Source organism: Mauremys reevesii, linkage group 11, assembly GCF_016161935.1.
Source record: "Mauremys reevesii isolate NIE-2019 linkage group 11, ASM1616193v1, whole genome shotgun sequence".
NCBI classification, from domain to species: Eukaryota; Metazoa; Chordata; order Testudines; family Geoemydidae; genus Mauremys; species Mauremys reevesii.
The window spans coordinates 4,567,359-4,591,290 of record NC_052633.1 but is presented as its reverse complement, the minus strand read 5'-3'; the positions used below and the strand labels follow the sequence as shown (position 1 = coordinate 4,591,290).

The following is a 23,932-nucleotide window of genomic DNA, read 5'->3' as shown; positions in this document are numbered from 1 at the left end:
CCATGTGCTGGGTGTCCCTAAACCTCTGATTGCCAAAAGTTGGGAGTGGACGAAATTTATCACTTGATAAATTGCCCTGTTCTGTTCATTCCCTCTGAAGCACCTGGCATTGGCCACTGCCAGAAGACAGGATACTGGGCTAGATGGACCATTGATCTGACCCTGTATGGCCGCTCTGAAGTAAGTGCCTTACATTATAGCACAATGGTGCACTGGGTCATTCTTTTCAAAGTTGTCTGCAACCATGACAAACTCTGTGAAAGCAAGGAGTCTATGGAAAGTAAAGTACCACAGTCACTCTCTCTTTACTTATAAGACCCATGAAACCAAATCACTAAGGCAGTGAAAGAGTATCCACTGGATGCATGGTTATTGTCCCCAGCTCTTCCTTCTTCAAAATACCTCCCCAAACTTTGGGGGAAGTTGGCTGTTGTCAGACAACAGGGCAGCTCTGAGTTACAAGAAGCTAAAAGAAAAGAGGAGGCTTTTCATTCTTTGTAAAACTTCCTACCAGTCACTGAACCATCCCCTCTTGGCAAGGGCTGGCTGTGTTATCTTTGTCCTCACTGAGATCCGGTACCGTGGGCTGTCCAGAATAGGAAGTATTGAGCAGGATCACTCTCTCCTGTGGAAAGCCCTGCTGGAAGGGGGAAGGAGCGATGGGGATGAGGTTTTCCTTCCAAATTGCTCCACTGGTGGGATGGATTTGCCCTACAAACAGACCACAGGGCCTGTCTGCAAAGCCAGCAGTTCCCCAGGAGTTGCATCAGCCCGTCTGTGGAGGTTCTGGTGCTAGTCGCCCCTGGTTCGGTGGCAGTCTGGCTCTTTGGAGTTCTGCTGCCAGGTCTTTCCTCACCAGCAGAACATCCAAGGTAGCAACTCACAGGAGGATCCCGGCCACACTGGTGGTGGTGCCCCGTGTGTAGGGGAACAGCCAGAGATACCACCTGGCCTCTGCCAATGCTAGAGCCGCTGTCCTGGCACGGCAGAGCCCACATGCTGCGTGGGAGACTCTCCCCCCCCCCGCCCCCAGAAAAGCCCTAAAATGCAGCCTATGAGGCCACAGGGGGAGAAATGAACCTATTCCCCCAGAGCCCAGCCTCACTGCTGCAGCCCCTCCCCCTCCAGAGGGCAAACCAGGCCGACAGGCACCAGGCAGGGAGGGGGAGAGCTGTGGCGCCATTGCCCAGTCCCATCCCTTTGGCCCTCCAAGGCCTCACCTGTACAGATGACAGAGACTCCACAGCTTTGGGGTGGGGTGCGGGATGGGGTGGGAAGGTGCAGGGCAGGGCACAGCCACTCTGTGCTATCTGCTCTGTGTGGGAACCCACCCCACAGCTGCAGCAGGGGGAAGGCTGGTGCTGCAGGGAGAACCTAGGGCAATGCCACTGCATGGGAGCCATGCTGTTGCAGGGATGGGCAGGCCAGGCAGCAGGCAGAGGGAAAGGCATCCCCAGGAGCGGCGCCAGGGTTTCTGGCACCCTAGGCAGAATTTGGGGGGCGGCATTTTGTGCGCTTCCCACGGGACGCGCGGGAGCTTCCGGTTCCACTCCGATCACACCACCTAAGAGGGACCCTCCACCGAAATGACGCAGGCGATAGCGGCAGTCATTGAGCTGCTCAATTGCCTGCCGCTGTTTCCCGTGGCACGTCGGCAGAAGGTCCTTCTTCGGCAGCGTGATGGGAGCGGAACCGGTAGCTCCCGTGCGGAGCGCACAAAATGCCGCCCCCCGAATCCTGGCGCCCTAGGCAACCGCCTAGGGTCGCCTAATGGAAGCACCGGCCCTGGACATCCCACAGGGAGCCTCGGGGCAGCTTCGAGTTCCCCACTGATCTGCTCCCCTCCAAGGATGACGTCCCTTCGAACCACGAGCACTGACCCAGAGAACTGGCCACAGGCCACGGGTGAAGTCTGCATTGGGTGCGGCAGCACCGGAGCCGGATGGCCGCAGCTGTGGGCCCGTTATGGGACCAGAGAGCACAGTCTGTCTGAGCAAGGGCAGCTACCTCATAACAAGACCACAAGAGGAGTGAGAACATTTCAGGTTTGTATTCTGTGCAGTAGGGTCCAGCCAAGCCAGGCCTCAGTGCTAATGCTGCCAACGAGCGCCCCCCCCTCTCTCACTGCCCCCGGCTCTCCAGCAGCTCCAGCACCAACGCCGCGCTCTGCTGGGCCTCCGCCAAGAAGCTGGAGACTCTGCCGTGCATCTGTGTGTAAAAAGAAAGCGAATCATTTCCCACTGAAAGGACAGCGGAACTATTTCCTCTTCCCCAGCCCCCGTCCCGGGGGTCCCCCCTCTTACACTGTGTATAGCCCTCATCCCATGCGGGGTCCCTTGTCAGGTGTGGATGTGGCACAAGGTGAGCGACATTTTCAGAGCCTGCCCCGCGCTCCCAGCCTGAGGAGTGAGAGCCTACTGGCCAAAGGGGAGCTTCCCGCCCAATCCATTGTAACAGCTGAATGGGCCAGCGCCCTCTCCTAGCAGGTTTCCCTGGCAGTTAATGGTTTGTGCTTTAGGACAAGCTCAGCAGTGATGTCAGTCACATGTAGGGTTGCCAGGTGTCTGGTTTTTGACTGGAACGCCTGGTCGAAAAAGGACCCTGGTGACTCCGGTCAGCACCACTGACCGGGCTGTTAAAAGTCCAGTCGGCGCAGTGGGGCTAAGGCAGGCTCCCTACCTGGGTCTGTACGACTCCCAGGAAGCTGCCAGCATCTCCCCCTGGCTCCTAGATGGAGGGACAGCCACGGGGGCTCTGTGCGCTGCCCCTGCCCCCAGCGCCAGCTCAGCTGCTCCCATTGGCCACGAACCACGTCCAATGGGAGCTGAGGGGGCAGTGCCTGAAGGCGCGTGCAGTGCAGAGAGCCATGTGATCGCGCCTCCGCTTAGGAGCCGGAAGGAGATGTTGGCAGCTTCCTGGGAGCCGCCTGAGGTAAGCGCTGCCCGGAACCTGCACCCTCTCCTGCACCCCAACTCCCTGCCCCAGCCCTGAACCCCCTCCTGCACTCCAGATCCTGCCCCCACTCCAGAGCCCTCACCCACGGCTGGAGTCCTCACCCCCGCACTCCAACCCCCTGCCCCAGCCCGGAGTCCCCTCTTGCACCTGAACCCCTCATTTCTGGCCTCACCCCAGAGCCTGCACCCCCACAGCCAAGAGCCCAAACCCCCTCCCACACCCCAACCCCCTGCCTCAGCCTGGAGCCCACACACACACCTGCATTCCAACCCCCTTCCCCAGCCTGGATCTCTCTCCTGCACCCTGAACCCCTCGTTCCTGGCCCCATCCCAGAGCCTATACCTGCAGCGAGAGCCCAGGGGATGACTGGAGGGGCGACCTACCTCCTTCCTGAAGGCTTCATCCGTTACATCTTTCAGGTTAGTCACCACATTGAAATAGGCACCAAACACTCCTGCTTCCAGCGCTTTAGCCGCCACCTGAATGCAAGTGTTAAAGGCAGGTGTGAGGAGCTTCCTGTATAGCTCACGTATGCCGGGCTGCCCTTCCTTGCTGTAAATTGGCACAGCTCCTCCAACCTCAACAGCCTGAGGCTGATTTACACCCACAAAGGCCTGGCCCAGGAAGTGGATCGTGTCCAGATACTGATACTCAGACCAACAGATGGGGAAACTAGGGCAAAGAGCGCTGCGGTCAACATCTTCTAAAGGTGCCACTGGTTCTGGCCATCAAAACCTGCCAAAAATTTAGGCAGCTAAAATCAGTGTGTAACTTTGAACTCGTTGGCTGAAGTGATTGCCCAAACTTAGAGGGGGAGGGAGAGCTCAGTGGTTTGCGCATTGGCCTGTTAAACCCAGAGTTGTGAGTTCAATCCTTGAGGGAACCACTTAGGGATCTGGGGCAAAAATCAGTACTTGGTCCTGCTAGTGAAGGCAGGGGTCTGGACTCGATGACCTTTCAAGGTCCCTTCCAGTCCTAGGAGATAGGTATATCTCCAATTATTAACTCACACAATGAGTCACTGGCAGCATCTCCCCCTCTCATTCTGGCAGCCTGTCCACTGGTGGACCTTGCTGGTACAAGACAGCAGGGGATGTGGGACAGACTTCAGGGCACTGCATTTCTATGGCAAGTCAGAAAAGTTACAGCCACCACCAGGGTTTTTCCACTGCTTGGGCAGAGAAATGGATGGGCCAGTGATCACAGCACTTGCCTGGGACTTGGGAGACCTAGACTCAGTTCCCTGCTCAGCCACAGATATCTTCGGCAGGTCACTTAGTCTCTCTAGACCTGAGTTCCCCACCTGTACCGTGGTGGTAAACCTTCCACGGGGGAGGTGAGGATTGCATTACAGATCATAATTGCTCAGACAGTCTGGTGAGGGGAGTCATACAAGTACCTGCGATCAACAGACCTTTTGCTTCCTAACAACATAAATGAGAATCTGGACCTCCCAGTGCTCAAAGGCAGATTTCTTCCATTCTGCGCTTCAGCTGGGTCAAACTTCTTAGAGAGCTGCCAGAGACTCTGAGCCTGCTGCCAGTGCCTAGGCCAGTACCTGGAGATCTGATTTGCAGGCGGGGTTCCCGTACTGAGCCATCTCTTTTAACATGGGCCACAAGGCGTTCACTTTCTCCGCCAGCGAGAAGGGGACACCTACAGCCTTCTTCAGCCCCTGCTGCATAGCAGCTGTGCGCCTGCGAAAGGCAAGACATACTGTCAACCTGACTGCAAAAGGCAAGCAAAGAAACCACTGTGGGAAGGAGTGATATCGCACCATGGACACTGGGCTGGGCAAACCACCGTGCAAACACGTTGGGTTTAGGTTCTATTTGCTCATCCAAAAATGATCCACCCTGTGCTGAGTTAACAATATGCCTTTCCAAAGCATACAGGGCATACACAAAGAATGATTCACAAACATTGAAAGTAGGACAAATGTCCAAAAAAATCCACCCAAACGCCCACCATTCAGGGCAACTCACTGAGCCTGCTGCTCCCACAAGAAGCCTGAGGAAAACCAAACTTTAGCTTTGCCGTATGGTGTGAGGATCTCCTCTCTCTCTCTCTCTCACATACACACAGTTAGGCCTGAGCCATCGCCCACTGAAGCCAATGAGAGCCCATCCATTGACTTCAGTAACTCTGGGTCAGGCCATTGGCCTTCAGCTCATTCCAGTGATTTCATGGGCTACCCCAGGGGATCAACACCAGTGTTAGTGTTTCAGCTCTTCACTCAATACAAACTTTTCTCTCTCTTCTGGCGTGTTCTTAGGCAGCTTCATTGCGTCCTGTTGAGAAACAAACAAACAGGCCTCAGACCGAGGATGCTGGAGGTGGACGAACTATTCCAGGTAAAGTACAGCTCCTTGAGCCTTCGCCCTTCCCTACTGCCTGACCCCAGCATGGGCCTGTCTGCATGAAGGGGGAATGTTTCCATCAGGGCGGTGTGTTTATATCACACCGCTGGCTGAAGGGACACGCCAGACACCCTCCACTGAGGACGCTGCCCTGTGGGAGCCAGAGTGCAAAACTAGGTGGGGCAGGGTCCCGGGAGCAGCCCTGGGCACCGGCACTCAAGCAGGCTGTGGATCTGTAAGGGACAGGCTCAAATGTTGTGCGGTGCTTTCTCTGCCCCTTGTCCCGGCCCACGTCACCTTTCCATTCAACTGGCTTGTGCTCATTCGTTCTGTTGTGGGTCTCTTCTTGTTACACAGCAGCACCCTGGTATGCCCTGTACGGATCGCTGTGCAGGAGGGGTCTTTGCTTGCCTCTCTCCTCACAGCCTGACCCGTGGAGCTGATCTCTCGGCACACACAGGACAGCTAAATCCAGAGAGATTTTAGGATCCGCCTTTGATGTATCCTGTAAGGTCACTGGAATATCATCCAGATAGATTCGGTTTATTATATTAATTTGGCTTTGGGGCTGTTCTTAGTTAGACACAATGAACTTTTCCTGAACTCTGGCTTATCGCATTGTTTAATTTCAGAATTCAGAGCTAGGGCCTCAGCTAATTGAAATCTGCGCAGGCTCACTGATCTCAATGGAGCTGCAGGGATTCACATGAGCTGAGGATCTGGTCCTCTCTACCTGTCATTGTGTCTATGCACAGGAGACGTTGGCAAGCTCAGCCCTCCACCTAAGCAGGGCTAAGTAGGAAATTTACCACAGGCAACTATCAAGGCAGACAAAATGTTGCAGAGAGTCCCAGTATACCTCCTTAGCTTTACCCAGAGCATCAGTGCTTAGCATTAAGCGCTGTGGGAATGACCAGAGAGAGCAGGCTTGCGAGCAGTCCGCAGATACAAAGGGGTGAGAAATGGAGAAGCGTGCAGCTTGTGCAGTTCTTACAAACCTCACTTACCATGTAACTGCTGAAAGCAAGAGAGTCCGTGTCCACCATGACGATCAGCTCATTCATGGCCTGATGGAACGGAGGGATCAGCTTCCTCATGACCAATTCCAGCGCCTCAAACTGACGCTTCCCGTAGGACATCAGCCCCACCATGCAGCCCAGAGCTGCCCCCTGCAAGGAGACATGGCGAAAGCTCCATGCGTGTGCTCTCCTCCAGCCACAAGAGACATTAACCCGAGTGGATTGCCATTGCCATTCCTCCCGCGACACACATGCCACCATGCCCGCCACTGGGCAAAGAGCCCCCAACCTGCCCAGGGAGAGTGCAGCGAGACACTCCCATGAAGGACGAGGGATACTTGGGCACTAAAGAACCAGCCAGGAAGCGCTACTCGGAAGAGAGCTGAATGTGAAGCCAGCAGAGAGACCATCCCAGAAGCAGAGGGGAAGTAAAGGCGAGCAAGTCCAACAGTTACCACATGTCACTTTCACCGGGCCACCGAGGAGGCTGATTTTCCACATGCCATTGCCAAGAGGCCCACCAACCCAGAGTGCACACTGCACTGCCCGACAGCTGCTGAAAGGGGGCGCCTGCTTGTCAGATGCACCTGGCTTGTGGGGCTTCCTCGTGACCTCAGCCAGGTGGCTACACTGGCCCAAATGCAAAGATATTATTTGTCAAAGGCGATGAACGCCAGGGTCTGAATGAGCTGCCATCTAGTGATGGACTGGGGGAAAAGACCTCAGGATCAGGCTACATTTGCACAGACACATCCACTCTAGCCAAGGTGCTCGGCAGATGGAGCTGCTTTAACAAAGTGATTGATTTTGGCTGATTTGGATTAAAATTCACTATAGTGATGGACACGGGGTAATGAAATGTTGTTCTCCTTATTGTATGAGTAAAGGGCAGCAAAACAGCACTTAATATGCCCTACTTGAGGGGGGGGAGGGGTCACCCTCACATGCTAAACACAGGTAATGATGCCAAAGCCAATTCCGAGGGGGTAGGACCAGGTGTTTCTGTCTAGATGTGTAGACTCTGTTTAAAGAGTTCTGGATACCATTGCATTCTCCCTGCAGTGTTTAAAGATGGAGCTGATCAGACTCACTTGGGAGCCTTTGTTTCTATTACAATAGAACCTCAGAGTTATAAACACTGGAGTGATGAACTGACCAGTCACCCACACACCCACCTCCTTTAGAACTGGACATACACAATTAGGCAGCACTAGAGCCAAGAAAAAAAGCCAGTACAGTGCTGGGTTAAATATAAAATACAGTACTAAAAAAAAAAGGGGGGGGAAAGCAGCATTTTTCTTCTACATAGTAAGGTTTCAAAGCTGTATTAAGTCAATGTTCAGCTGTAAACTTTTGAAAGAACAGCCATAACGTTTTGTTCAGAATTACGAATAACCCCCATTCCCGAGGGGTTCGGAACTCTGAGGTTCTACTGTAAGTGATCACAAGAGCTGAAATCCTTGATGAGCAGGGTTAGGGGCTGAGCCTTTGACCCAATCTGGGGACAGTGCTGTGGTGAAAGACAACGCAGGGGCTGCAGCTGCAGAGTGGTTCCCCGCTAGCTGGTGAAGTCCCTAAGGAGCAGGCCAAGTGATGGAACTGCAGAACATGGCATGGCAGCTAGAGGGAGCAGCTGCAGGGGCGGAGGCAGCAGAGACAGCGGTGAACAGTGGCAAAGGTGGCAGCAAGCAGCTGAGACAACAGTGGCAGCAAGTGAGCAGCAGCAAACACCTTACTCCATCCCCTTTCGGGGGGGGGGGGATGAACCCGTGTGACCACACTCCAGAATTCTGGGACTTTGCTGACCTCAGACAACTAGCTGGAAGGGGGTGCAATGGAGGGGAAAGGGCAGCAGTGTGTTAAAGGGGCATTCATCCATTGGACTTTCACACTGCAAGGAGGGGAACTGAGGCAAAATCGTTGCCGGGTTTTCCCAAATTAGTGCTGTGATCCCGCCATATAACAAAAGAAAATGTGTGTCGAGGGGAAAGACTCGGGTCTTGCGAGAGGGGAGGTATGGCCTCTTAGAGTCACCCGGGGCAGTGTGTTTTCTGGATGGGAGCTCAAGCCAGTTCTGGTCTGCATTGTTAAGAGAAACTCCTAGGTAGTGACCCCAGCCCATTACTGCCAATGCTCCCTGGCAGACGGGCTATAGTTTCTCCCACTACTCACTTGTGGACAATGTCAGTGTTTGACTCAGAGTGAACCTACCAGAGCAGACATTGCTGCAGACACCGATCCTCCCCCGGGAGCTGCTGACCTCGCGCCAACGGCACGCACGAACGTGTGGAGTGACTTGGACACCAAACCTCCATCTGCCTGATCACTCTGCACCAGGTACCTGCCAACAGCAAATCAGGATGAGCTCAGCCCTGTCCCGCTCCAGGCTGCTAGTGTCAAGCAAATGCAGGGAAGCCAGGCTCTCTGAGCAGCCCCAACCATGCTCCGACGGCTCTTCCCAGCATGCCCTGATAATGCCTTTACCAGAAACCTGAACCGGGTCCCCCAGGCCTAGACCATCACAGTCAGGAGCCGCATTGAATTCAATGGGCCTTTGGGGGCTGTATCTGCCGAGAGAAACTCCACCCCAGTTTGGGAAATCGAAACCAGCAGCAGCCTGTCCTGAAGGAGAGCTGCTTATTCCAGGGCCTGCATGGGGGAGCCCTTAGTGCAGAGGTTCTCAAACTGGGGGTCGGGACCCTCAGGGGGGTCATGAGGTTATTATATGGGGGGTTGCAAACTGTCAGCCTCCACCCCAAACCCTGCTTCACCTCCAGCATTTATAATGGTGCTAAATATATAAAAATGTGTTTTTAATTGATAAGGGGGGGGTCGCACTCAGAGGCTCTCTGTGTGAAAAGAGTCACCAGTACAAAAGTTTGAGAACCCCTGCCTTAGTGGGGATATTTCTGACAGGAGGGATTGCTCCTCTCTCCTGCAACCACACAAAAATCCAACTCTTCCCCTTTAAAAATCCCCTCCACTGCTCTGAGCTGGCAGCAGTGCCCTGGAATGAGAGGAGCTGTTCTTCAGGGGCAGAGAAAGGACTGGGCACTGCCACTTGCCAGGGCATCCTCCCCAACCCCACAGGGAATGGCCATGCTGCTCTTCTCAGGGGAGAGCCAGCAGCTGGGCTTGGCCTGCAATGGCCAGTGGTGGGCGAGGGCAGGAGGGAGGCCAGTGGAGGGTATCCAGCTACAGAACAGTCCTCGGGAGTCTGACCAGCTCTAGGAAACACTGAAAACCCTTCCTCTTGGAAACAGCCCTTCCACAATAAGCCAGAGACTCCAGGAAGTCCTCTAGGAACTTTGCTCTTGCTAATGATTTTATATGGAAGGTGCTAGATTCTATGGTGAAGGGAAGCAGGTGTGTCTGCACTGCGATCGACAGGTGAGAGTGCAGCTGGATATGCAGTGGCATGTTAAACCTGATATGCTGATCACTAAGCAAATTCTGGGTGCTCCTGATGGTGCTGTTTAAACCCAGCAGTTCATTGTCCAGTACTACAACTGGGCAGAAACTGGAATTTCTGTTCCATGGGAAATTTTGACATTTTCAAAAAAAAATGTTCTGAATTGGAACAAAAAGCCAAAATTTTGAAATTACCCATGAACTCAAAATTCTGAAAAAGTTTGATTTGGGAAATGAAAAGTTGCAATTCAATAGAGTCAGGTTGTTTTGTTTCGATAAGGTAAAAATGTGTCATTTTGAAAGTGTTTCATTTTATTTTTAAGATATGTTATATATAAATATGTCAAGTATTAAATGTAACATACATTATATTTAATTAAAATCTTAATTAAAATCTCTGGGTGGCAGCCCGGAGATCTGTCCCGCTGCCCGCCTGGGAGGCGACAGATGGCTGACGCGAAGGCCACGGGGGGGCAGAGGCGCTGATGGATTGCACTGTGGAAGGAGGCAGCTTGTCCCAGGACGGTGCCGAGGATCGGTGCCGGCCGTCACGGTGCCAGGATGGAGATCTGGACCGTCGACCACTTCGGTACCGGGAGCCTGAGCGCGACCTCGATCGTCTGTGACGAGAGCAGCTTCGGGAGTCGCGATGTCGAGATCAATACCGGGAGCCGGACCTCCGACGGTACCGTCGGTCCGGTGACCGGGACCGTGAGCGTCGCCGGGAGTGCGACCGGTACCGCGATACTGAGCGGTACCGGGACTGCAACCGGTGCCGGGATGGGGAGCGGTACCGAGACAGAGATCGGTGCCGGGATCGGGATCGACGAGACGGCGACCGTTTCCTGGATCGGGACCGGGTCCGAGACTTGGAGCGCCGTCCATCCCGTCTGTCGGGGGTCGGGGGCCGCATCATTGCCGGTTTGCCCACTGACTGAACAGCCCGCACCGGCGGTGCCGGGGGCCAGAGGCTCGGTGCCTCTGCGAGCTCAATAAGCTCTCTCGCCGTCGTGAATGTCTCAGGCGTGGATGGGAGATGCAGCTCGACCGCGGTCGGCACCGGGGAGCAGGGAGGTACCGGACTCGATGGCTCTTGAGGTGCCGGAGTCAACGGAACCGTGCACGGCTTGTGCACTACTGCAGCTGGTGCCAGAGGTGCCGGTGATGGCTGGGTAAGCTGTCCCGAAGTTGGAGGCTTAGGAGCCGAGTGCGCCGTCTTCCACTTCCTCTGTGGGGAGAGGGAACGGTGCCGGGACTTCGGTGCCGTCTGCGACTCTTTAGCTGCGTTGGTACCGGAACGGCTCGGTGCCGCTGGTGCGCTGCACGCCGAGGACGGTTTCGGTGCCGCCGAGGACGGAGCGGGAGGCTGAAGTGCCAACTCCGTAAGGAGCTGTTTGAGGCGAGTCTCGCTCCTTTCTCGTACGCAGCTTAAACGCCGTGCAAATCGGACACTTATCTGTCCTGTGAGATTCCCCGAGGCAGCGCAGGCAGGAGTCGTGCGGGTCACCGATGGGCATGTGCCGCTGGCAAGCCGCGCAGGGCTTGAACCCCGGTGCCTTGGGCATGAGCCCGCACCGGTCGTGGAAGAAGAGGGGCTAACCCCTCTAATTCCCTTACTATACTATAACTACTAAACTTAATCAACTAATCTAACAACTAACCTAAGTTAACCAACTATATACACTGAAGAGATAGAGAAACGCTAGGGCTGTGGAGGTGAGAGAGCACTCCACTGTTCCAACTGGCTGTCACGGGCGGTAAGAAGGAACTGAGGAGCGGACGGGCTGGCTGGGGTATATATTCGGCGCCATAGCGGCACCACTCCAGGGGGCGCCCAGCCGGCCCGCCGGAGTTGCTAGGGTAAAAATGTTCCGAAGAGTCGTGCACGCGCGGCGCGCACACCTAACTGGAATGCATAGGAGCAATCACTCGAAGAAGAACATTTTTACCTTATCTAAATGAAACACTTCAGGGTTATTGAAACAAAATGAGACAATCAAAGAGTTTCTTTTCGACTTTTTCCCATCAAAAATGTTGTTGAAATCAACGTTTCATTGGGCAGCCAGGAGCATTTTAAACCCTGTAGGGATACAAATGAGTTCCTAATGGCATCCCAGGAAGATTGTGCTACTTTGGGATCTGACAGAGCAACAGCAAATTGAGTCAACAGCTATTCTCAGAGACTCATGAGCAGGCACCCGGGCTCCCTCAATCGTACGTGGTACAAACAAGGAGAGTGACAAAGAAAATGGACAAGGTGTCATACTCAATAATGCGCTCCTGGGGGTTAAATGGAGACAAGGAATCCAGGCCCAGCCGGCTGACTACCTGAAATGAAGAAAGACAAATTCATCAAGGCAGAGTCGACATATTCGCCTTGCTCGCTTCTGGGGGAGAATATTCAGTTCCAAGGCTCATCGGATGGCCGGGAATTCTGAGCGAGTGATTTGATGTAAATATCCAGCCAGTAAGGACTGGCCTCACTTGGGTCATGTACACGTTTCTAAAAATCAAACTTACATTTTTACAAGGAACGGTATCAAAGCTAGTAACCTACAATTGGTTCCAGCCATGAGGATGTTCTGATATCCATCCAAGCTGTCCGTCACCATCATCAATCATCATCATAATTAACTAACTCTTATCTAGGGCTTTTCACCCATCCTATTCAAAATGCCTTATCAAGACATTAACCCTAAGTGTGATATCAAGCTAAACAAAACTGGTACTTTTTGGTTCTAACGAAGTGTGGCATGGCATTTGAAATACAGCACTGTGTCTTTAAAACCCTTTCTATATTATTTTTGAGGGGAAGCCATACATCATCATGCCTACCACGTGGAAAATGAATTATCCCATGGGCCAAGGAAACAGTTCCCACTCGGGTAAGGCTCTGGGAAGCTCCTGTAGAGTTTTAATGAACCCAATACATACAGAAATAGTTTCCTTAAGGACATTAAGCAGGTTGCTTTCCCACACAGCACTTCTCCAACCTCCCAAGTCACTGAACATCCTTTTGGAACTTAACCCAATGAATGCTGTCTCATTCGCAGGAATAAGTCCTTCTTCAGAATGTCACTGGGAGTTTTATCTGCCTCAGGGACTTGGCTTGGTTTCTGAGCAAGGGAATAAATAGGAACCTCCAAATCCTTCATATTCTCTGGTGGGAAAGGACAAGATGGATCTGATTTTGCTCCATTGCTTTTTGCCTGACCCTCTGTGCCCCAAAAGAACACCCTGGTACCCCCATATTCAGCACTGTCATATAATTAGGCTATTTTGAACAAAGTATGTCTTGTGAGGTATCATTCTAAAAGTCTTGATCTGTTGAACATTAATATCCTGTTTGGTTGTATGTGCTGTCATTGTATGTGAAGCTATGAAGTTTTGCTATTTGTGTGTTACTGAAATATGTTGTGAGGCTGGGAACACCCACAACCAGCCTTTCAGGTACAGCAATGAAGAAGCTACACAGTACTAATGGCCCTATTAAGGGGAATCTACACACCCAGGGACTATCTCAGAGATTGTTTACAGTGGAGGTTTTCCAGAGGGATCATGTGGGTAATGGAAGATGCTTGACCAGGGGCAGGGGGATAGTGGAGCAGATCACCGTTGTCATGAGCAAAGATCTTCCCAGCCAGCTGGAAGAAGCTATAAAAGAGGGGAATCATAGACTATCAAGGTTAGAAGGGACCTCAGGAGATCATCTAGTCCAACCTCCTGCTCAAAGCAAGACCAATCCCCAGGCAGATTTTTACCCCAGTTCCCTAAATGGCCCCCTCAAGGATTGAACTCACAACCCTGGGTTTAGCAGGTCAATGCTCAAACCACTGAGCTATCCCTCCCCTCAAGTGAAGTGACATCATCACTTGGCCTCACTCCCCTTGCAACTGAACACCTGGAAACACCTTAGGAACGAAGACTGAACTGGGAAAGGAAGTCCCACGTGGGACAGAAGAATTCCAGCCTGTGTATGTAAAAGCTGTAATATGCTTGTACTAGTTAACGGGGTGAGACACTGCTAGATTCAAAACCTATCTAGTTTATAAAGATTAGATTGCATTTTTGTTTTATTTCTTAGGTAACCTGCTTTGATCTGTATGCAAAGCATTTATAATCACTTAAAAATCTATCTTTCTATAGTTAATAAATTTGTTTTTTATGTTTTTTACCTAAAACAGTGTGTTTTGCTGGAAGTGCTTGGGGAATCTGCTCAGGAACAGAAACTGGTGCATGGTCCTTTCCACACTGAGAGCGGGGAGGACTGGGTAATAAACTTATACTGGTCAGGCCTTTGACCAGGGCAAGACAGTACACCTCTGGGGTCCTAGGCAGTGGAGCTGGTGGGGAGCTGTCTGGAACCTCTCCATTGTTAATTCATGAGTCGCTGAGGAGAAGCATTCAGGTAACTGCATCTGGGTGTGTCCCTGCCTGTGTAGATGCTTGTGTGAGTGCAGGACTGGGAGCAGCCTGAGGCTTGTCACAGTCTCACAGTGTGAGAAGGTGCCCGGATTGGTATGTCAGAAGGCTCAGCAATATCCGAGTTCAAGGTTACACCCTGGGGAAAGCTGTCACACCCTTCCACAGGCAAGAAGCTGCCAGCTCAGCTGTGATCATTTGCAGTTCCCTCCAGGGAAAGATTTCTGAGCAGGGATGTCAATGGACGCTGGCCTTACCAGTCTGATTTTCTGTTCCTCCTCCAGGATGAAGAGGTTTTCTTTTTGAATGTAATACTCCGCTGCATCAAGCATGGCCTTCTTAGGGACAAGCCCCACCAGCTGGGAGCCCACCACGGGCAGGCTCAGCTCCTGCAAACAAGGACTAGAATTTAACAGCCCTTTAGCATTACAGTCCCACTGCCTGGCCACCTCTCCCACTGCCCCCAACTCCTGATCCGCACCAAGGGGTGCACCAGACTCGAGCAGGACCTTCCCATTCTAGGGGTTAGGACTCATAGTCAGAGATCTCACTTTGCTGGTCCTTCCTGCTGCTGTTTGGGCCCAGCCAACTGACTCCTCACTCCCATTCGCAGCACATGGGATCTGCACAGCTGGTCATCTGCTCCCCTTCCCCAGTTCTACATCAGTGGGACCTTAATATCACCACGGGTGCCTGCTGCCACAATGCCCCTCACTCCAATGGGTGGATATCTGAGTGTGCCTGGTGCTTATGGGGAAATGCCATGGAAGGCCATACATGGGTGGGAGGAAGTGGGATGGCTGGCTGGCTCCCTAAGGAATAAGAAGTGGGTGTATGCCATATAGCAACCTTCTGAAAACATGGGAGGAGGAGAGATTAGCTGGCAACTCACCAAACGAGGCCATCTGGACTCCCTCCCAAAAGTCACTGAAGGTAGGGTACAGAAGCAGAGGGGACCCCACAAATAACCTTGGCATCCAGGGTGTTCCCTGTATACACTCATAGATCTCAAGCCTAGGCCAGCAAACTTGGACATGCTGCTGTCCCACACCACATGACTGCCAGCCCGGAGGGGACAGTGCAGCAGCTGGCATGTCTCATGAGGCACACATTCCTGCTCCCTTAATGCCTTAAGTATGGAGGGTAGGTTGTGGCTCCCTGTGTATTCACAAACACACCTCTTACAAGACAAGCTCTCATGGCATAGGTGTGAGGACTTTCTCTTGCTCCACCAGCCACAGGCACTTTGACTGTAATTTTACTTCTCTGAAGGAGGCTGGTTGCATTGGTTAAAGCTGCTTCAAACTTGCATAGCACCTGTGCAACTCACTCGTGCATCTTTGCAGACCTCCTCATAGACCGTGTGGAGGGAGGTGATTTCAAAGTCCAGCAGGTTTGTAGAAACCTGGGCAATATTCTCCTCATCCAAGTACCAGCCCATGCCTTGGACCTTCTTCAAACGCCCAGGCTGAAAAGAACAACACACTTCAGAGCTGTGATGGCTGATGAGCCAACTCAACCCTGGGAATAAGCCTGCAAGAGAGAAAGCATTCTGCAGATGAGGGGAACTGACTGATACACAACTGGAGGTCACTAGCCCACAGCTGTAACTATTTGGGTTTGCTGATGACCCAGAAGTAGCAGCAGCCAGATATTATACTGTGAAGGAAGAAGAGCCCTTACTAATAACAGATAAAGTTGCCTTCATATTTATTTGTACAGATTTAACGGAGTGGGACTGTGACCCTTACCAACTCTCCTCTAGTTATTTGTTCTGCTCCATAGGTTTGCACGGGACCTTGCATACTAATAGAAATGGCAGGTCCCTGCCCTGAAGAACTTACAGGCTAAGACTGTGGGCACAGATAAGAACATAAAAACATAAGAATGGCCATACTGGGTCAGACCAAAGATTCATCTAGCCCAGTATCCTGACTTCCAGAAGTAGCCAATGCCAGGTGCCCCAGAGGGAATGAACAGAACAGATGATCCATCCCCTGTCGCCCATTCCCAGCTTCTGGCAAACAGAGGCTAGGGACATCATCCATGTCCTCCTGGCTAATAGCATTAATCGGCCTATCCTCCATGAACTTATCTAGTTATTTTTTGAATCCTGTTATAGTCTTGGCCTTCACAACATCTTCTGGCAAGGAGTTCCACAGGTTGACAGTGTGTTGTATGAAAAAATACTTCCTTTTGTTTGTTTTAAATCTGTTGCCTATTAATTTAATTCGGTGATCCCTAGTTCTTGTGTTATGAGAAGGAGTAAATAACACTTCCTTATTTACTTTCTCCACACCGGTCATGTTTTATACACCTCTATCATCTCCCCCTAGTCGTCTCTTTTCCAAGCTGAAAAGTCCCAGTTTTATTAATCTCTCCTCATATGGCAGTCGTTCCATACCCCTAATAATTTTTGTTGCCATTTTCTAAACCTTTTCCAAGTCCAATATATCTTTTTTGAGATGGGGCGACCACATCTGCATGCAGTATTCAAGATGTGGGCGTACCATGGATTTATATGGAGGCAATATGATATTTTCAGTCTTATTATCTATCCCTTTCTTAAGGATTCTCAACATTCTGTTCACTTTTTTGACTGTTGTTTCACATTGAGTGAATATTTTCAGAGAACTATCCACAATGACTCCAAGATCTCTTACCTGAATGGTAACAGTGTTAACCCCATCATTTTATAGCTATGGTTGGGATTATATTTTCCAATGTGCATTACTTTGTACATATCAACACTGAATTTCATCTGCCAGTTTGTTGCCCAGTCACCAAGTTTTGAGAGATCCTTTTGTAGCTCTTCGCAGTCTGCCTGGGACTTAACTATCTTGAGTAGTTTTATATCATCTGCAAATTTTGCCACTCTCTGTTTACCCCTTTGTCCAGATCATTTATGAATATGTTGAATAGCACTGGTCCCAGTACAGACCCTGGGGGACACCACTATTTACCTCTCTCCATTCTGAAAACTGACCATTTATTCCTACCCTTTGTGTCTTATTTTTAACCAGTTACCAATCCATAAGAGGACCTTCCCTGTATCCCATGACAGCTTACTTTGCTTAAGAGCCTTTGGTGAGAGATCTTGTCAAAGGCTTTCTGAAAATCTAAGTTCACTATATCCACTGGATCCTCCTTTGTCCACATGCTTGTTGACCCCCCTCAAAAAATTCTAGTAGATTGGTGAGGCATGATTTCCCTTTACAAAACCCATGTTGACTTTCCCTCAAAAAATTATGTTCATCTACGTGTCTGACAATTTTGTTCTTTACTATCATTTCAACCAGTTTGCCCTGTACTGAAGTCTGTAATTGCCGGGATCATCTCTGGAGCCCTTTTTAAAAATTGGCATCACATTAGCTATCCTCCAGTCACCTGGTACAGAAACTGATTTAAATGGTAGGTTACATACCACAGTTAGTAGTTCTGCAATTTCACATTTGAGTTCCTTCAGAACTCTTGGGTGAATACCATCTGGTCTTGGTGACTTATTACTGTTTAGTTTATCAATTTGGTCCAAAACCTCCTCTAATGACACCTCAATCAGGGACAGTTCCTCAGATTTGTCACCTAAACAGAATGGCTCAGGTTTGAGAATCTCCCTCATATCCTCAGCCGTGAAGACTGATGCAAAGAATTCATTTAGTTTCTCCGCAATGGCCTTATCGTCCTTGAATGCTCCTTTAGCATCTCCATCGTCCAATGGCCCCACTGGTTGTTTAGCAGACTTCCTGCTTCTCATTTACTTAAAAAAAATTGCTATTACTTGTTGAGTCTTTAGCTAGCTGTTTTTCAAATTCTTTTTTGGCCTTCCTAATGATATTTATACACTTCATTTGCCAGAGTTTATGCTCCTTTCTAGTTTCCTCACTAGACTTTAACTTCCACTTTTGAAAGGATGCCATTTTGCCTCTCGCTGCTTCTTTTACTTTGTTGTTTAGCCATGGTGGCACTTTTTTGGTTCTCTTATCAGATTTTTTAATTTGGCGTCAGTGGTTCCGTTATGCCTGCTCTGCCCATACTATGCATTCCAGTACAATACTCCGTAGTGCATTTTCACATGTTATGCTAACAAAGACCTTAAGCTCTCCTGCCAGACTGACTGAGGGTATTTCCACACTGCACTAGGAGGTGTGAGGCAGCTTTGATCTTGCTAGAGAACAATAGCAGTGAAGCGGCAGCATCACAGACTATAAAGGCCATGTGGAACCATGGGTGTGTATATCAGTGACTAACCCATGCTGCTCAGCTACACTGCTATTGGTACCCACACTATCTAGATCAAAGCGAGCTTGGGTTTGTCTTCACATGCTGCAGTCACCCCTCTGAGTGCAGTGTAGACAGACCCACGGCCTAGCTCCAGCAAACACGTGTTTTATGCTGAAAGCAACCTGGCCAGAGAAACCAGTTATGTTCCTCCCAACAAAAAATAAATCAAACAAACAAACAAACAAATACATCCTGTTTTATTTATGATGACAGCCTTGGCGTCCAGCCTCCCACTGCTCAGCCCCAGAAACCCACCCTCAATATCCTTCCAGATGGATCCCTCTAATTGCCTGCTCAGATACACTCCCATCCTTTGGAGCACTCAGTTCTCACTGTCAGACAAGGGAGCCCATCCTGAAATCTCTCCTGCCTGTGAGCTCAGCTGGGCCCCCACTTTGGCAAGTGCCTCCTGCTGCTCTCAGGCTGTTGGGTCACGTGAGAGATTGACAAGGCAGTTCTATAAAGTGCCAAGTAGCTCTGGGTGCTGGGGAGAGTCATAAGCAGCTTCCCTTCTTTCCCAGATACAGTAGATGGGTCCTCAGACAAGGCTCTGGGATGGCCCTGGGGGATGACTCAGCTGACACACTTACAACATGGGATACTCCACTCCCATGTACAGAGTTTGATGAAACATAACAACAGACACCACCCCCACGGGAACCAAGTACACACCTGCAGGGACATCATGCCTGCCCTTAGCCAGAGAGCACCATCATATACTATAAATGGGTAGATATGTCAAGAAATATAGGAACCACCTTACATTAATCAGAGCCTCATATGCTCTTCACCTCAAAGGTCATTTGCTGCCTGCTCAAACAAGCCTATGTTGCTATAATAAAGGTTGCATTTACCCAGCTACTCTGATCTAAGAAACTGAAATTCCTCCTCCCCTAGAACCATAATTCAGCAGCATGAAAATAGCTGAGGGGGTAGTAGACCTCTACAAGCCCAGTTTGTAATTTTTGTACAGCTCAATTCAGGTGTAGCCTGTAACACAAACTGGCACCAGTCTCCCTTACTTTGGGACAGCAAAGATGGACAACTCAAATCTGGAGAATTGTGGAACTAGGAGCAGGTGGGAGAGGGATTTATTCATTTGTTTATTTTTGAGCCAACGCTCTAGTTATCCAGTGTCCTCTCCCAGGGAAGCCTGATTATTCTGAATAAGAAGCTTAATGAGCTTACCTGGTCCTTCGCGCGGCCCTGCTCCCGGATGTTGAGAGCAATCCGATGCGCCAGCTCCTTTGTGCACAGGAGGTTGATGTTGTACGCAATGAGGAATGTGCGTGCACCAGTGACTGTGGCTCCCCATCTTGGAATAAAGGATGCAGAGCCAAAATCAGGAACCCACTCGGCCTTTGTGAGCTTAGAAGAGAGCGAAAGAAAGGAACAAAATCCATTGAAAAGAAACTCCTCATCATTTAAGGTCAGCCGGGTTTATTTGTCACTCCAGAGAGCTGATTGCAAGTTAATTCAGAATACATAGACTGTCCAGCCAGAAATGGCCATTAGGATCTCTAGTCTAACGTTCTGTGTAATGCGGACTGGAGAACCTCAGCCCATCATTCTGGCAGGAAGCTCAGAAACCTGTGGCTGAGCTAGAGCAGTTCTTTTCTAGAACATGCAGTCCTGATTTACAATTCTCGCTCTTGGGAATCAGCACAGGAGACATGGTGCATTCCTCACTCAGAGCTATTCAACACCCAGTCTCCAGTATTGTGTGTTAGTGTATGTGTTCCACTGGAGCCAAGAGCCCCAATCTTAGCACAAGGCAAAACAACGTGTGGCTCAAACAAATGACTGGGAGAAAGAGGAAGGACAAGGTCACAATGGAACCACCATGCTGGGCACAGTCCTCAGCAGCCTCAGCACAGCACACCGCCTGCCTAACCAAAAGAAAATGTTCTGAGCACACACAAAGCATCTGGGAAATTCCTGAACAACTCAGAAGTGCTCCCTCTTCTCCCCATGACCCAGCACAACCAGCTTTATTAACCTTTCCTCCAATTTCTCCCAATACCCCCTCTTGGCTGACACCAAACAAGAGACATTTCAGCCCCTATGGGAGACTCTAAGAAACCATTAGGAAATGAAAACAGGAGCTCACAGAGCTGCCAAGTTCTGTACAGCTCCGTGGGCGACATGTCTTACCAGCAACCAACCATTGCTGACTCCCTCTGGGCACCCCGGGCTGTGGGACAAGTCTGGTGGGGAAGTACAAGCCATCCCTCACACCATGGAGAACGTAGTGACGGGGGACTGGGGAGATGCAGGGGCGAATGGTGAATGGGGCAACCAGAGTGAATGGGGAGCCATTGATTCACAGATCCATAGAGCTTAAGGCCAGAAAAGACCATCAGATCATCTCGTGTGACCTGGGCAAAAAACTCCCCCAGTTACCCCTATATTGAACCCAATGACTTGTGCTTGGCTAAAGCCAATCTCTTCAACAGGCATCCAGTCTGGAGTGGAAGACATCAAGAGATGTCCCAAACCCAAGCTCACTTGTCTTCCCCAGCTCTCTGGAAGCAAGTCACTGATGCCACCAGCTCCTGCTCATTCGTCCCATCATCCTGGCTCCAGCTTGGCTGGTGTCAGGCAGGGGGGCACTGCAAAAAGAGGAGAAATGCCCCCACAGGGAGGCAGAGCCTGACCCGGGGCATCCTGGCAGCCCTCTGGCAGTGTGAGGTGCTGTGTGGATGTGGGGGGCATAGGGCTCAGACTCTGGCCGTGGGAGATGAATGGGCATCTCAGCAATAGCATAACAGCACAGAGACAATCCTTCACTCACACCCTGGAAAACACTGTCCTGGGGCAGGGCCAAGCCTGGTTCCTGGAGGAGTTTGGCCAACGACTTCACTGGGCACCGGGTTAGGCTCCTCCCCTGGGTTTACCCTTCTGGTTTTACTAGATTAATCTCAGAAGGGGGCACAGGCTTGAGGGGTGAGATTTGTAAAACCAATTGTACCACAAATTGTTGGACAACCATTTTTCACTGAAAAATTCCAATTTGGGTTGACCAAAATATTCAGTGAATTTGTATAGAAAAATAACCGAACACAAACAAATTCATAAGAACATACTACTAAGAATGGCTATACTGTGTGAGACCAACGGTCCATCTAGCCCAGTGGCTCTCAACCTTTCCAGACTACAGTACCCCTTTCAGGAGCCTCATTCGTTTTGCCTACCCCAAATTTCACCTCACTTAAAAGCTATTTGCTTACAGAATCAGATATAAAAATACAAAAGTGTTCCAGCGTGCTATTGCTGACAAATTGCTGACTTTCTCATTTTTACCACATCATTATGAAATAAATTGATGGGAATATAAATATTGTATTTACATTTCAGTGTATAGTATATAGAGCACAGTATACACAAGTCATTGTCTGTTTTAAATTTTAGTTTGTACTAACTTCATTAAGTGCTTTTTATGTAGCCTGTTGTAAACTAGGCAAATATCTAGATGAGTTGATGTACCATGTGGAAGACCTTTGAATAAAACTCAAAATTAAACAAAATTTCCCCTCCAGTTTTGTCAGCGAACCAAAGACTTGGTTATTTGCACAGCGGCAATGAAGGCACTGCCTGCAGAACATCTCTTGGTCACTGTGGCATGCGTCACCCAGGTGTTATTCCATGTAACTCCACTGGAATGAAGACAGTTATGCCTGGGTGAAACTGGGGAGTCAGAGGGAAGAATCAGGCTCAGAGCTTGTACCACCACTTGGAGAAGTGGCTTATTCATCTCCATTTGTTAATAGCAGATGAAACCGAGCAAAGACAAATGTAGGCTAAGAGGTCTCTGATTACTGGGCATTCTCTTCATTTCCTCCAAAATAAAATGGCATTTAAAACATGGGTGTTTATGCTGAAAGTAAGGGAGCTTTCCTGTCAATTAACGTTTCTTTAGAACTGTAAGAGTTAGCCAACAAAGCTCCTAGGATGGGCAGTACTGATCAGCCAGTGCTAAGTATGCAATATCCCAACACCACAATTCAAACCTTCAACTCAAGTCGGCTTTTTGTTTCTACATTTCCCTTGATTTTATTTTGAAAAATTTGAAAACATTAAAAAATTCTGTAAATCAAAACAAGAAGTTTTGTTTCAGGTTGAACAAAATGTTTGGTTTGGCCCACAATGATCTGTGTATGTGTGTGCGTGTGTGTGGGTGTGCATGCGTGCCTGCGTATATATATATATTCAATTCATTGATAATTTACCGACCCAAGACTATTTTTTCCCCAATTGTTCAGAATGGCTGGCAAACTGAAAAATCCCTTATTCATACAGCTGTAATCTGAATCCGGCAAACCCACATGGCACGACTACGTGCCTTTTCACTGAGGTTATACTGTACATATCACAGCCATGGCCACTCACAGGGTGGGAGCTGGACTTTCCCTGCTTCCAGAACTGTATCAACAAAGCACAGCCAGCTCCTAATGAGAATCGTTACACTGAAACTTCAAAAACAGACTCCAAAGAGAGACTGCTGAACTTGAATTAATATGCAAATTAGATACAATTAATTTAGGTTTAAACAGAGACTGGGAATGGTTGGATCATTACACTAATTGAATCTATTTCCCTATGTTAAGTTCTCCTCACACCTTCTATGGGTCATCTCAATTATCACTTCAAAGGGTTTTTTTTCTTCTGCTGACAATAGCTCATCTCAATTCATTGGCCTCTTCCAGTTGGTATGTGTACGTCCACCTTTTCATGTTCTCTGTATGTATAAATATCTTCTGTCTGTGTGTTCCATTCTATGCATCTGAAGAAGTGAGCTGTAGCCCACGAAAGCTTATGCTGAAATAAATGTGTTAGTCTCTAAGGTGCCACAAGTACTCCTGTTCTTTTTGCGGATACAAACTAACACGGCTACTACTCTGAAACCTGTCCCCTAATGCCAATTCCAGGTACTGCAATTAGGCAAAAATAGCTCTGGAAAAGGTAACCAATCACCAGCTTTTAGCATGGGATTTCACCCTTTCTTAGCAGTCTAAACTGCTAGAAATATCACAAAAAATAGTTGATATTCCACTTGCTCCAGGGCTGGTCCAGCACTTTTAAGAACCTCTTTTATGCTAAAAAAAAACCCCAAGCATTTCAGGCTTATCAAGTTCACTGACTTTTTAATTTATTTCAATTTTTAAAACAACCAATAACCTGCCTTTGCAAGGCTCTAGGGCTCAGCTTGTTAAATGTATTTAGGCACCAAAGACACCTAGGCTCATTTGAAAATCTCATTAGGTGCTTCTGCATCTTTAGGCACTTAAATACTTGTAAAAATCTGGCCCTAGAAGCCCCAACACACCTTAACAATACAACACAATCTCAGCAGCATTAACAGGATCAGCTCAGCAGCAGCTCCGCTGGCCACCTCCAGAAACTCCTTTCCACCCCTGCATGGCCTAGGAAAGACAACCTCAGCCCTCCAAACACCCTTTTGCCGCAAGCCTAAAAAGTCACCAT

The 23,932-nt window shown here is 49.6% G+C and overlaps 1 protein-coding gene across 9 annotated transcripts in view; it reads right to left on the bottom strand.

The window, feature by feature from the left end:
* Positions 1–2,031: 2,031 nt before the first annotated feature.
* Positions 2,032–23,932, bottom strand: part of FTCD (formimidoyltransferase cyclodeaminase) — a 41,371-nt gene continuing 19,470 nt past the window's right edge. For 6 of the 9 annotated variants that reach the window (XM_039495531.1, XM_039495527.1, XM_039495530.1 and 3 more), the window contains 10 exons: positions 19,637–19,816; positions 15,498–15,635; positions 14,425–14,556; positions 12,012–12,073; positions 8,546–8,675; positions 6,323–6,484; positions 5,203–5,246; positions 4,514–4,652; positions 3,339–3,434; positions 2,032–2,208 (listed from right to left, as the gene is read on the bottom strand). In XM_039495531.1, the coding sequence (XP_039351465.1) occupies positions 2,122–2,208; positions 3,339–3,434; positions 4,514–4,652; positions 5,203–5,246; positions 6,323–6,484; positions 8,546–8,675; positions 12,012–12,073; positions 14,425–14,556; positions 15,498–15,635; positions 19,637–19,816 (1,170 nt within the window). In that variant the 3' untranslated portion in view covers positions 2,032–2,121. The remainder of the gene's footprint in view (positions 2,209–3,338; positions 3,435–4,513; positions 4,653–5,202; positions 5,247–6,322; positions 6,485–8,545; positions 8,676–12,011; positions 12,074–14,424; positions 14,557–15,497; positions 15,636–19,636; positions 19,817–23,932) is intronic. The other 3 variants (XM_039495533.1, XM_039495534.1, XM_039495535.1) reach the window with 1 other exon arrangement.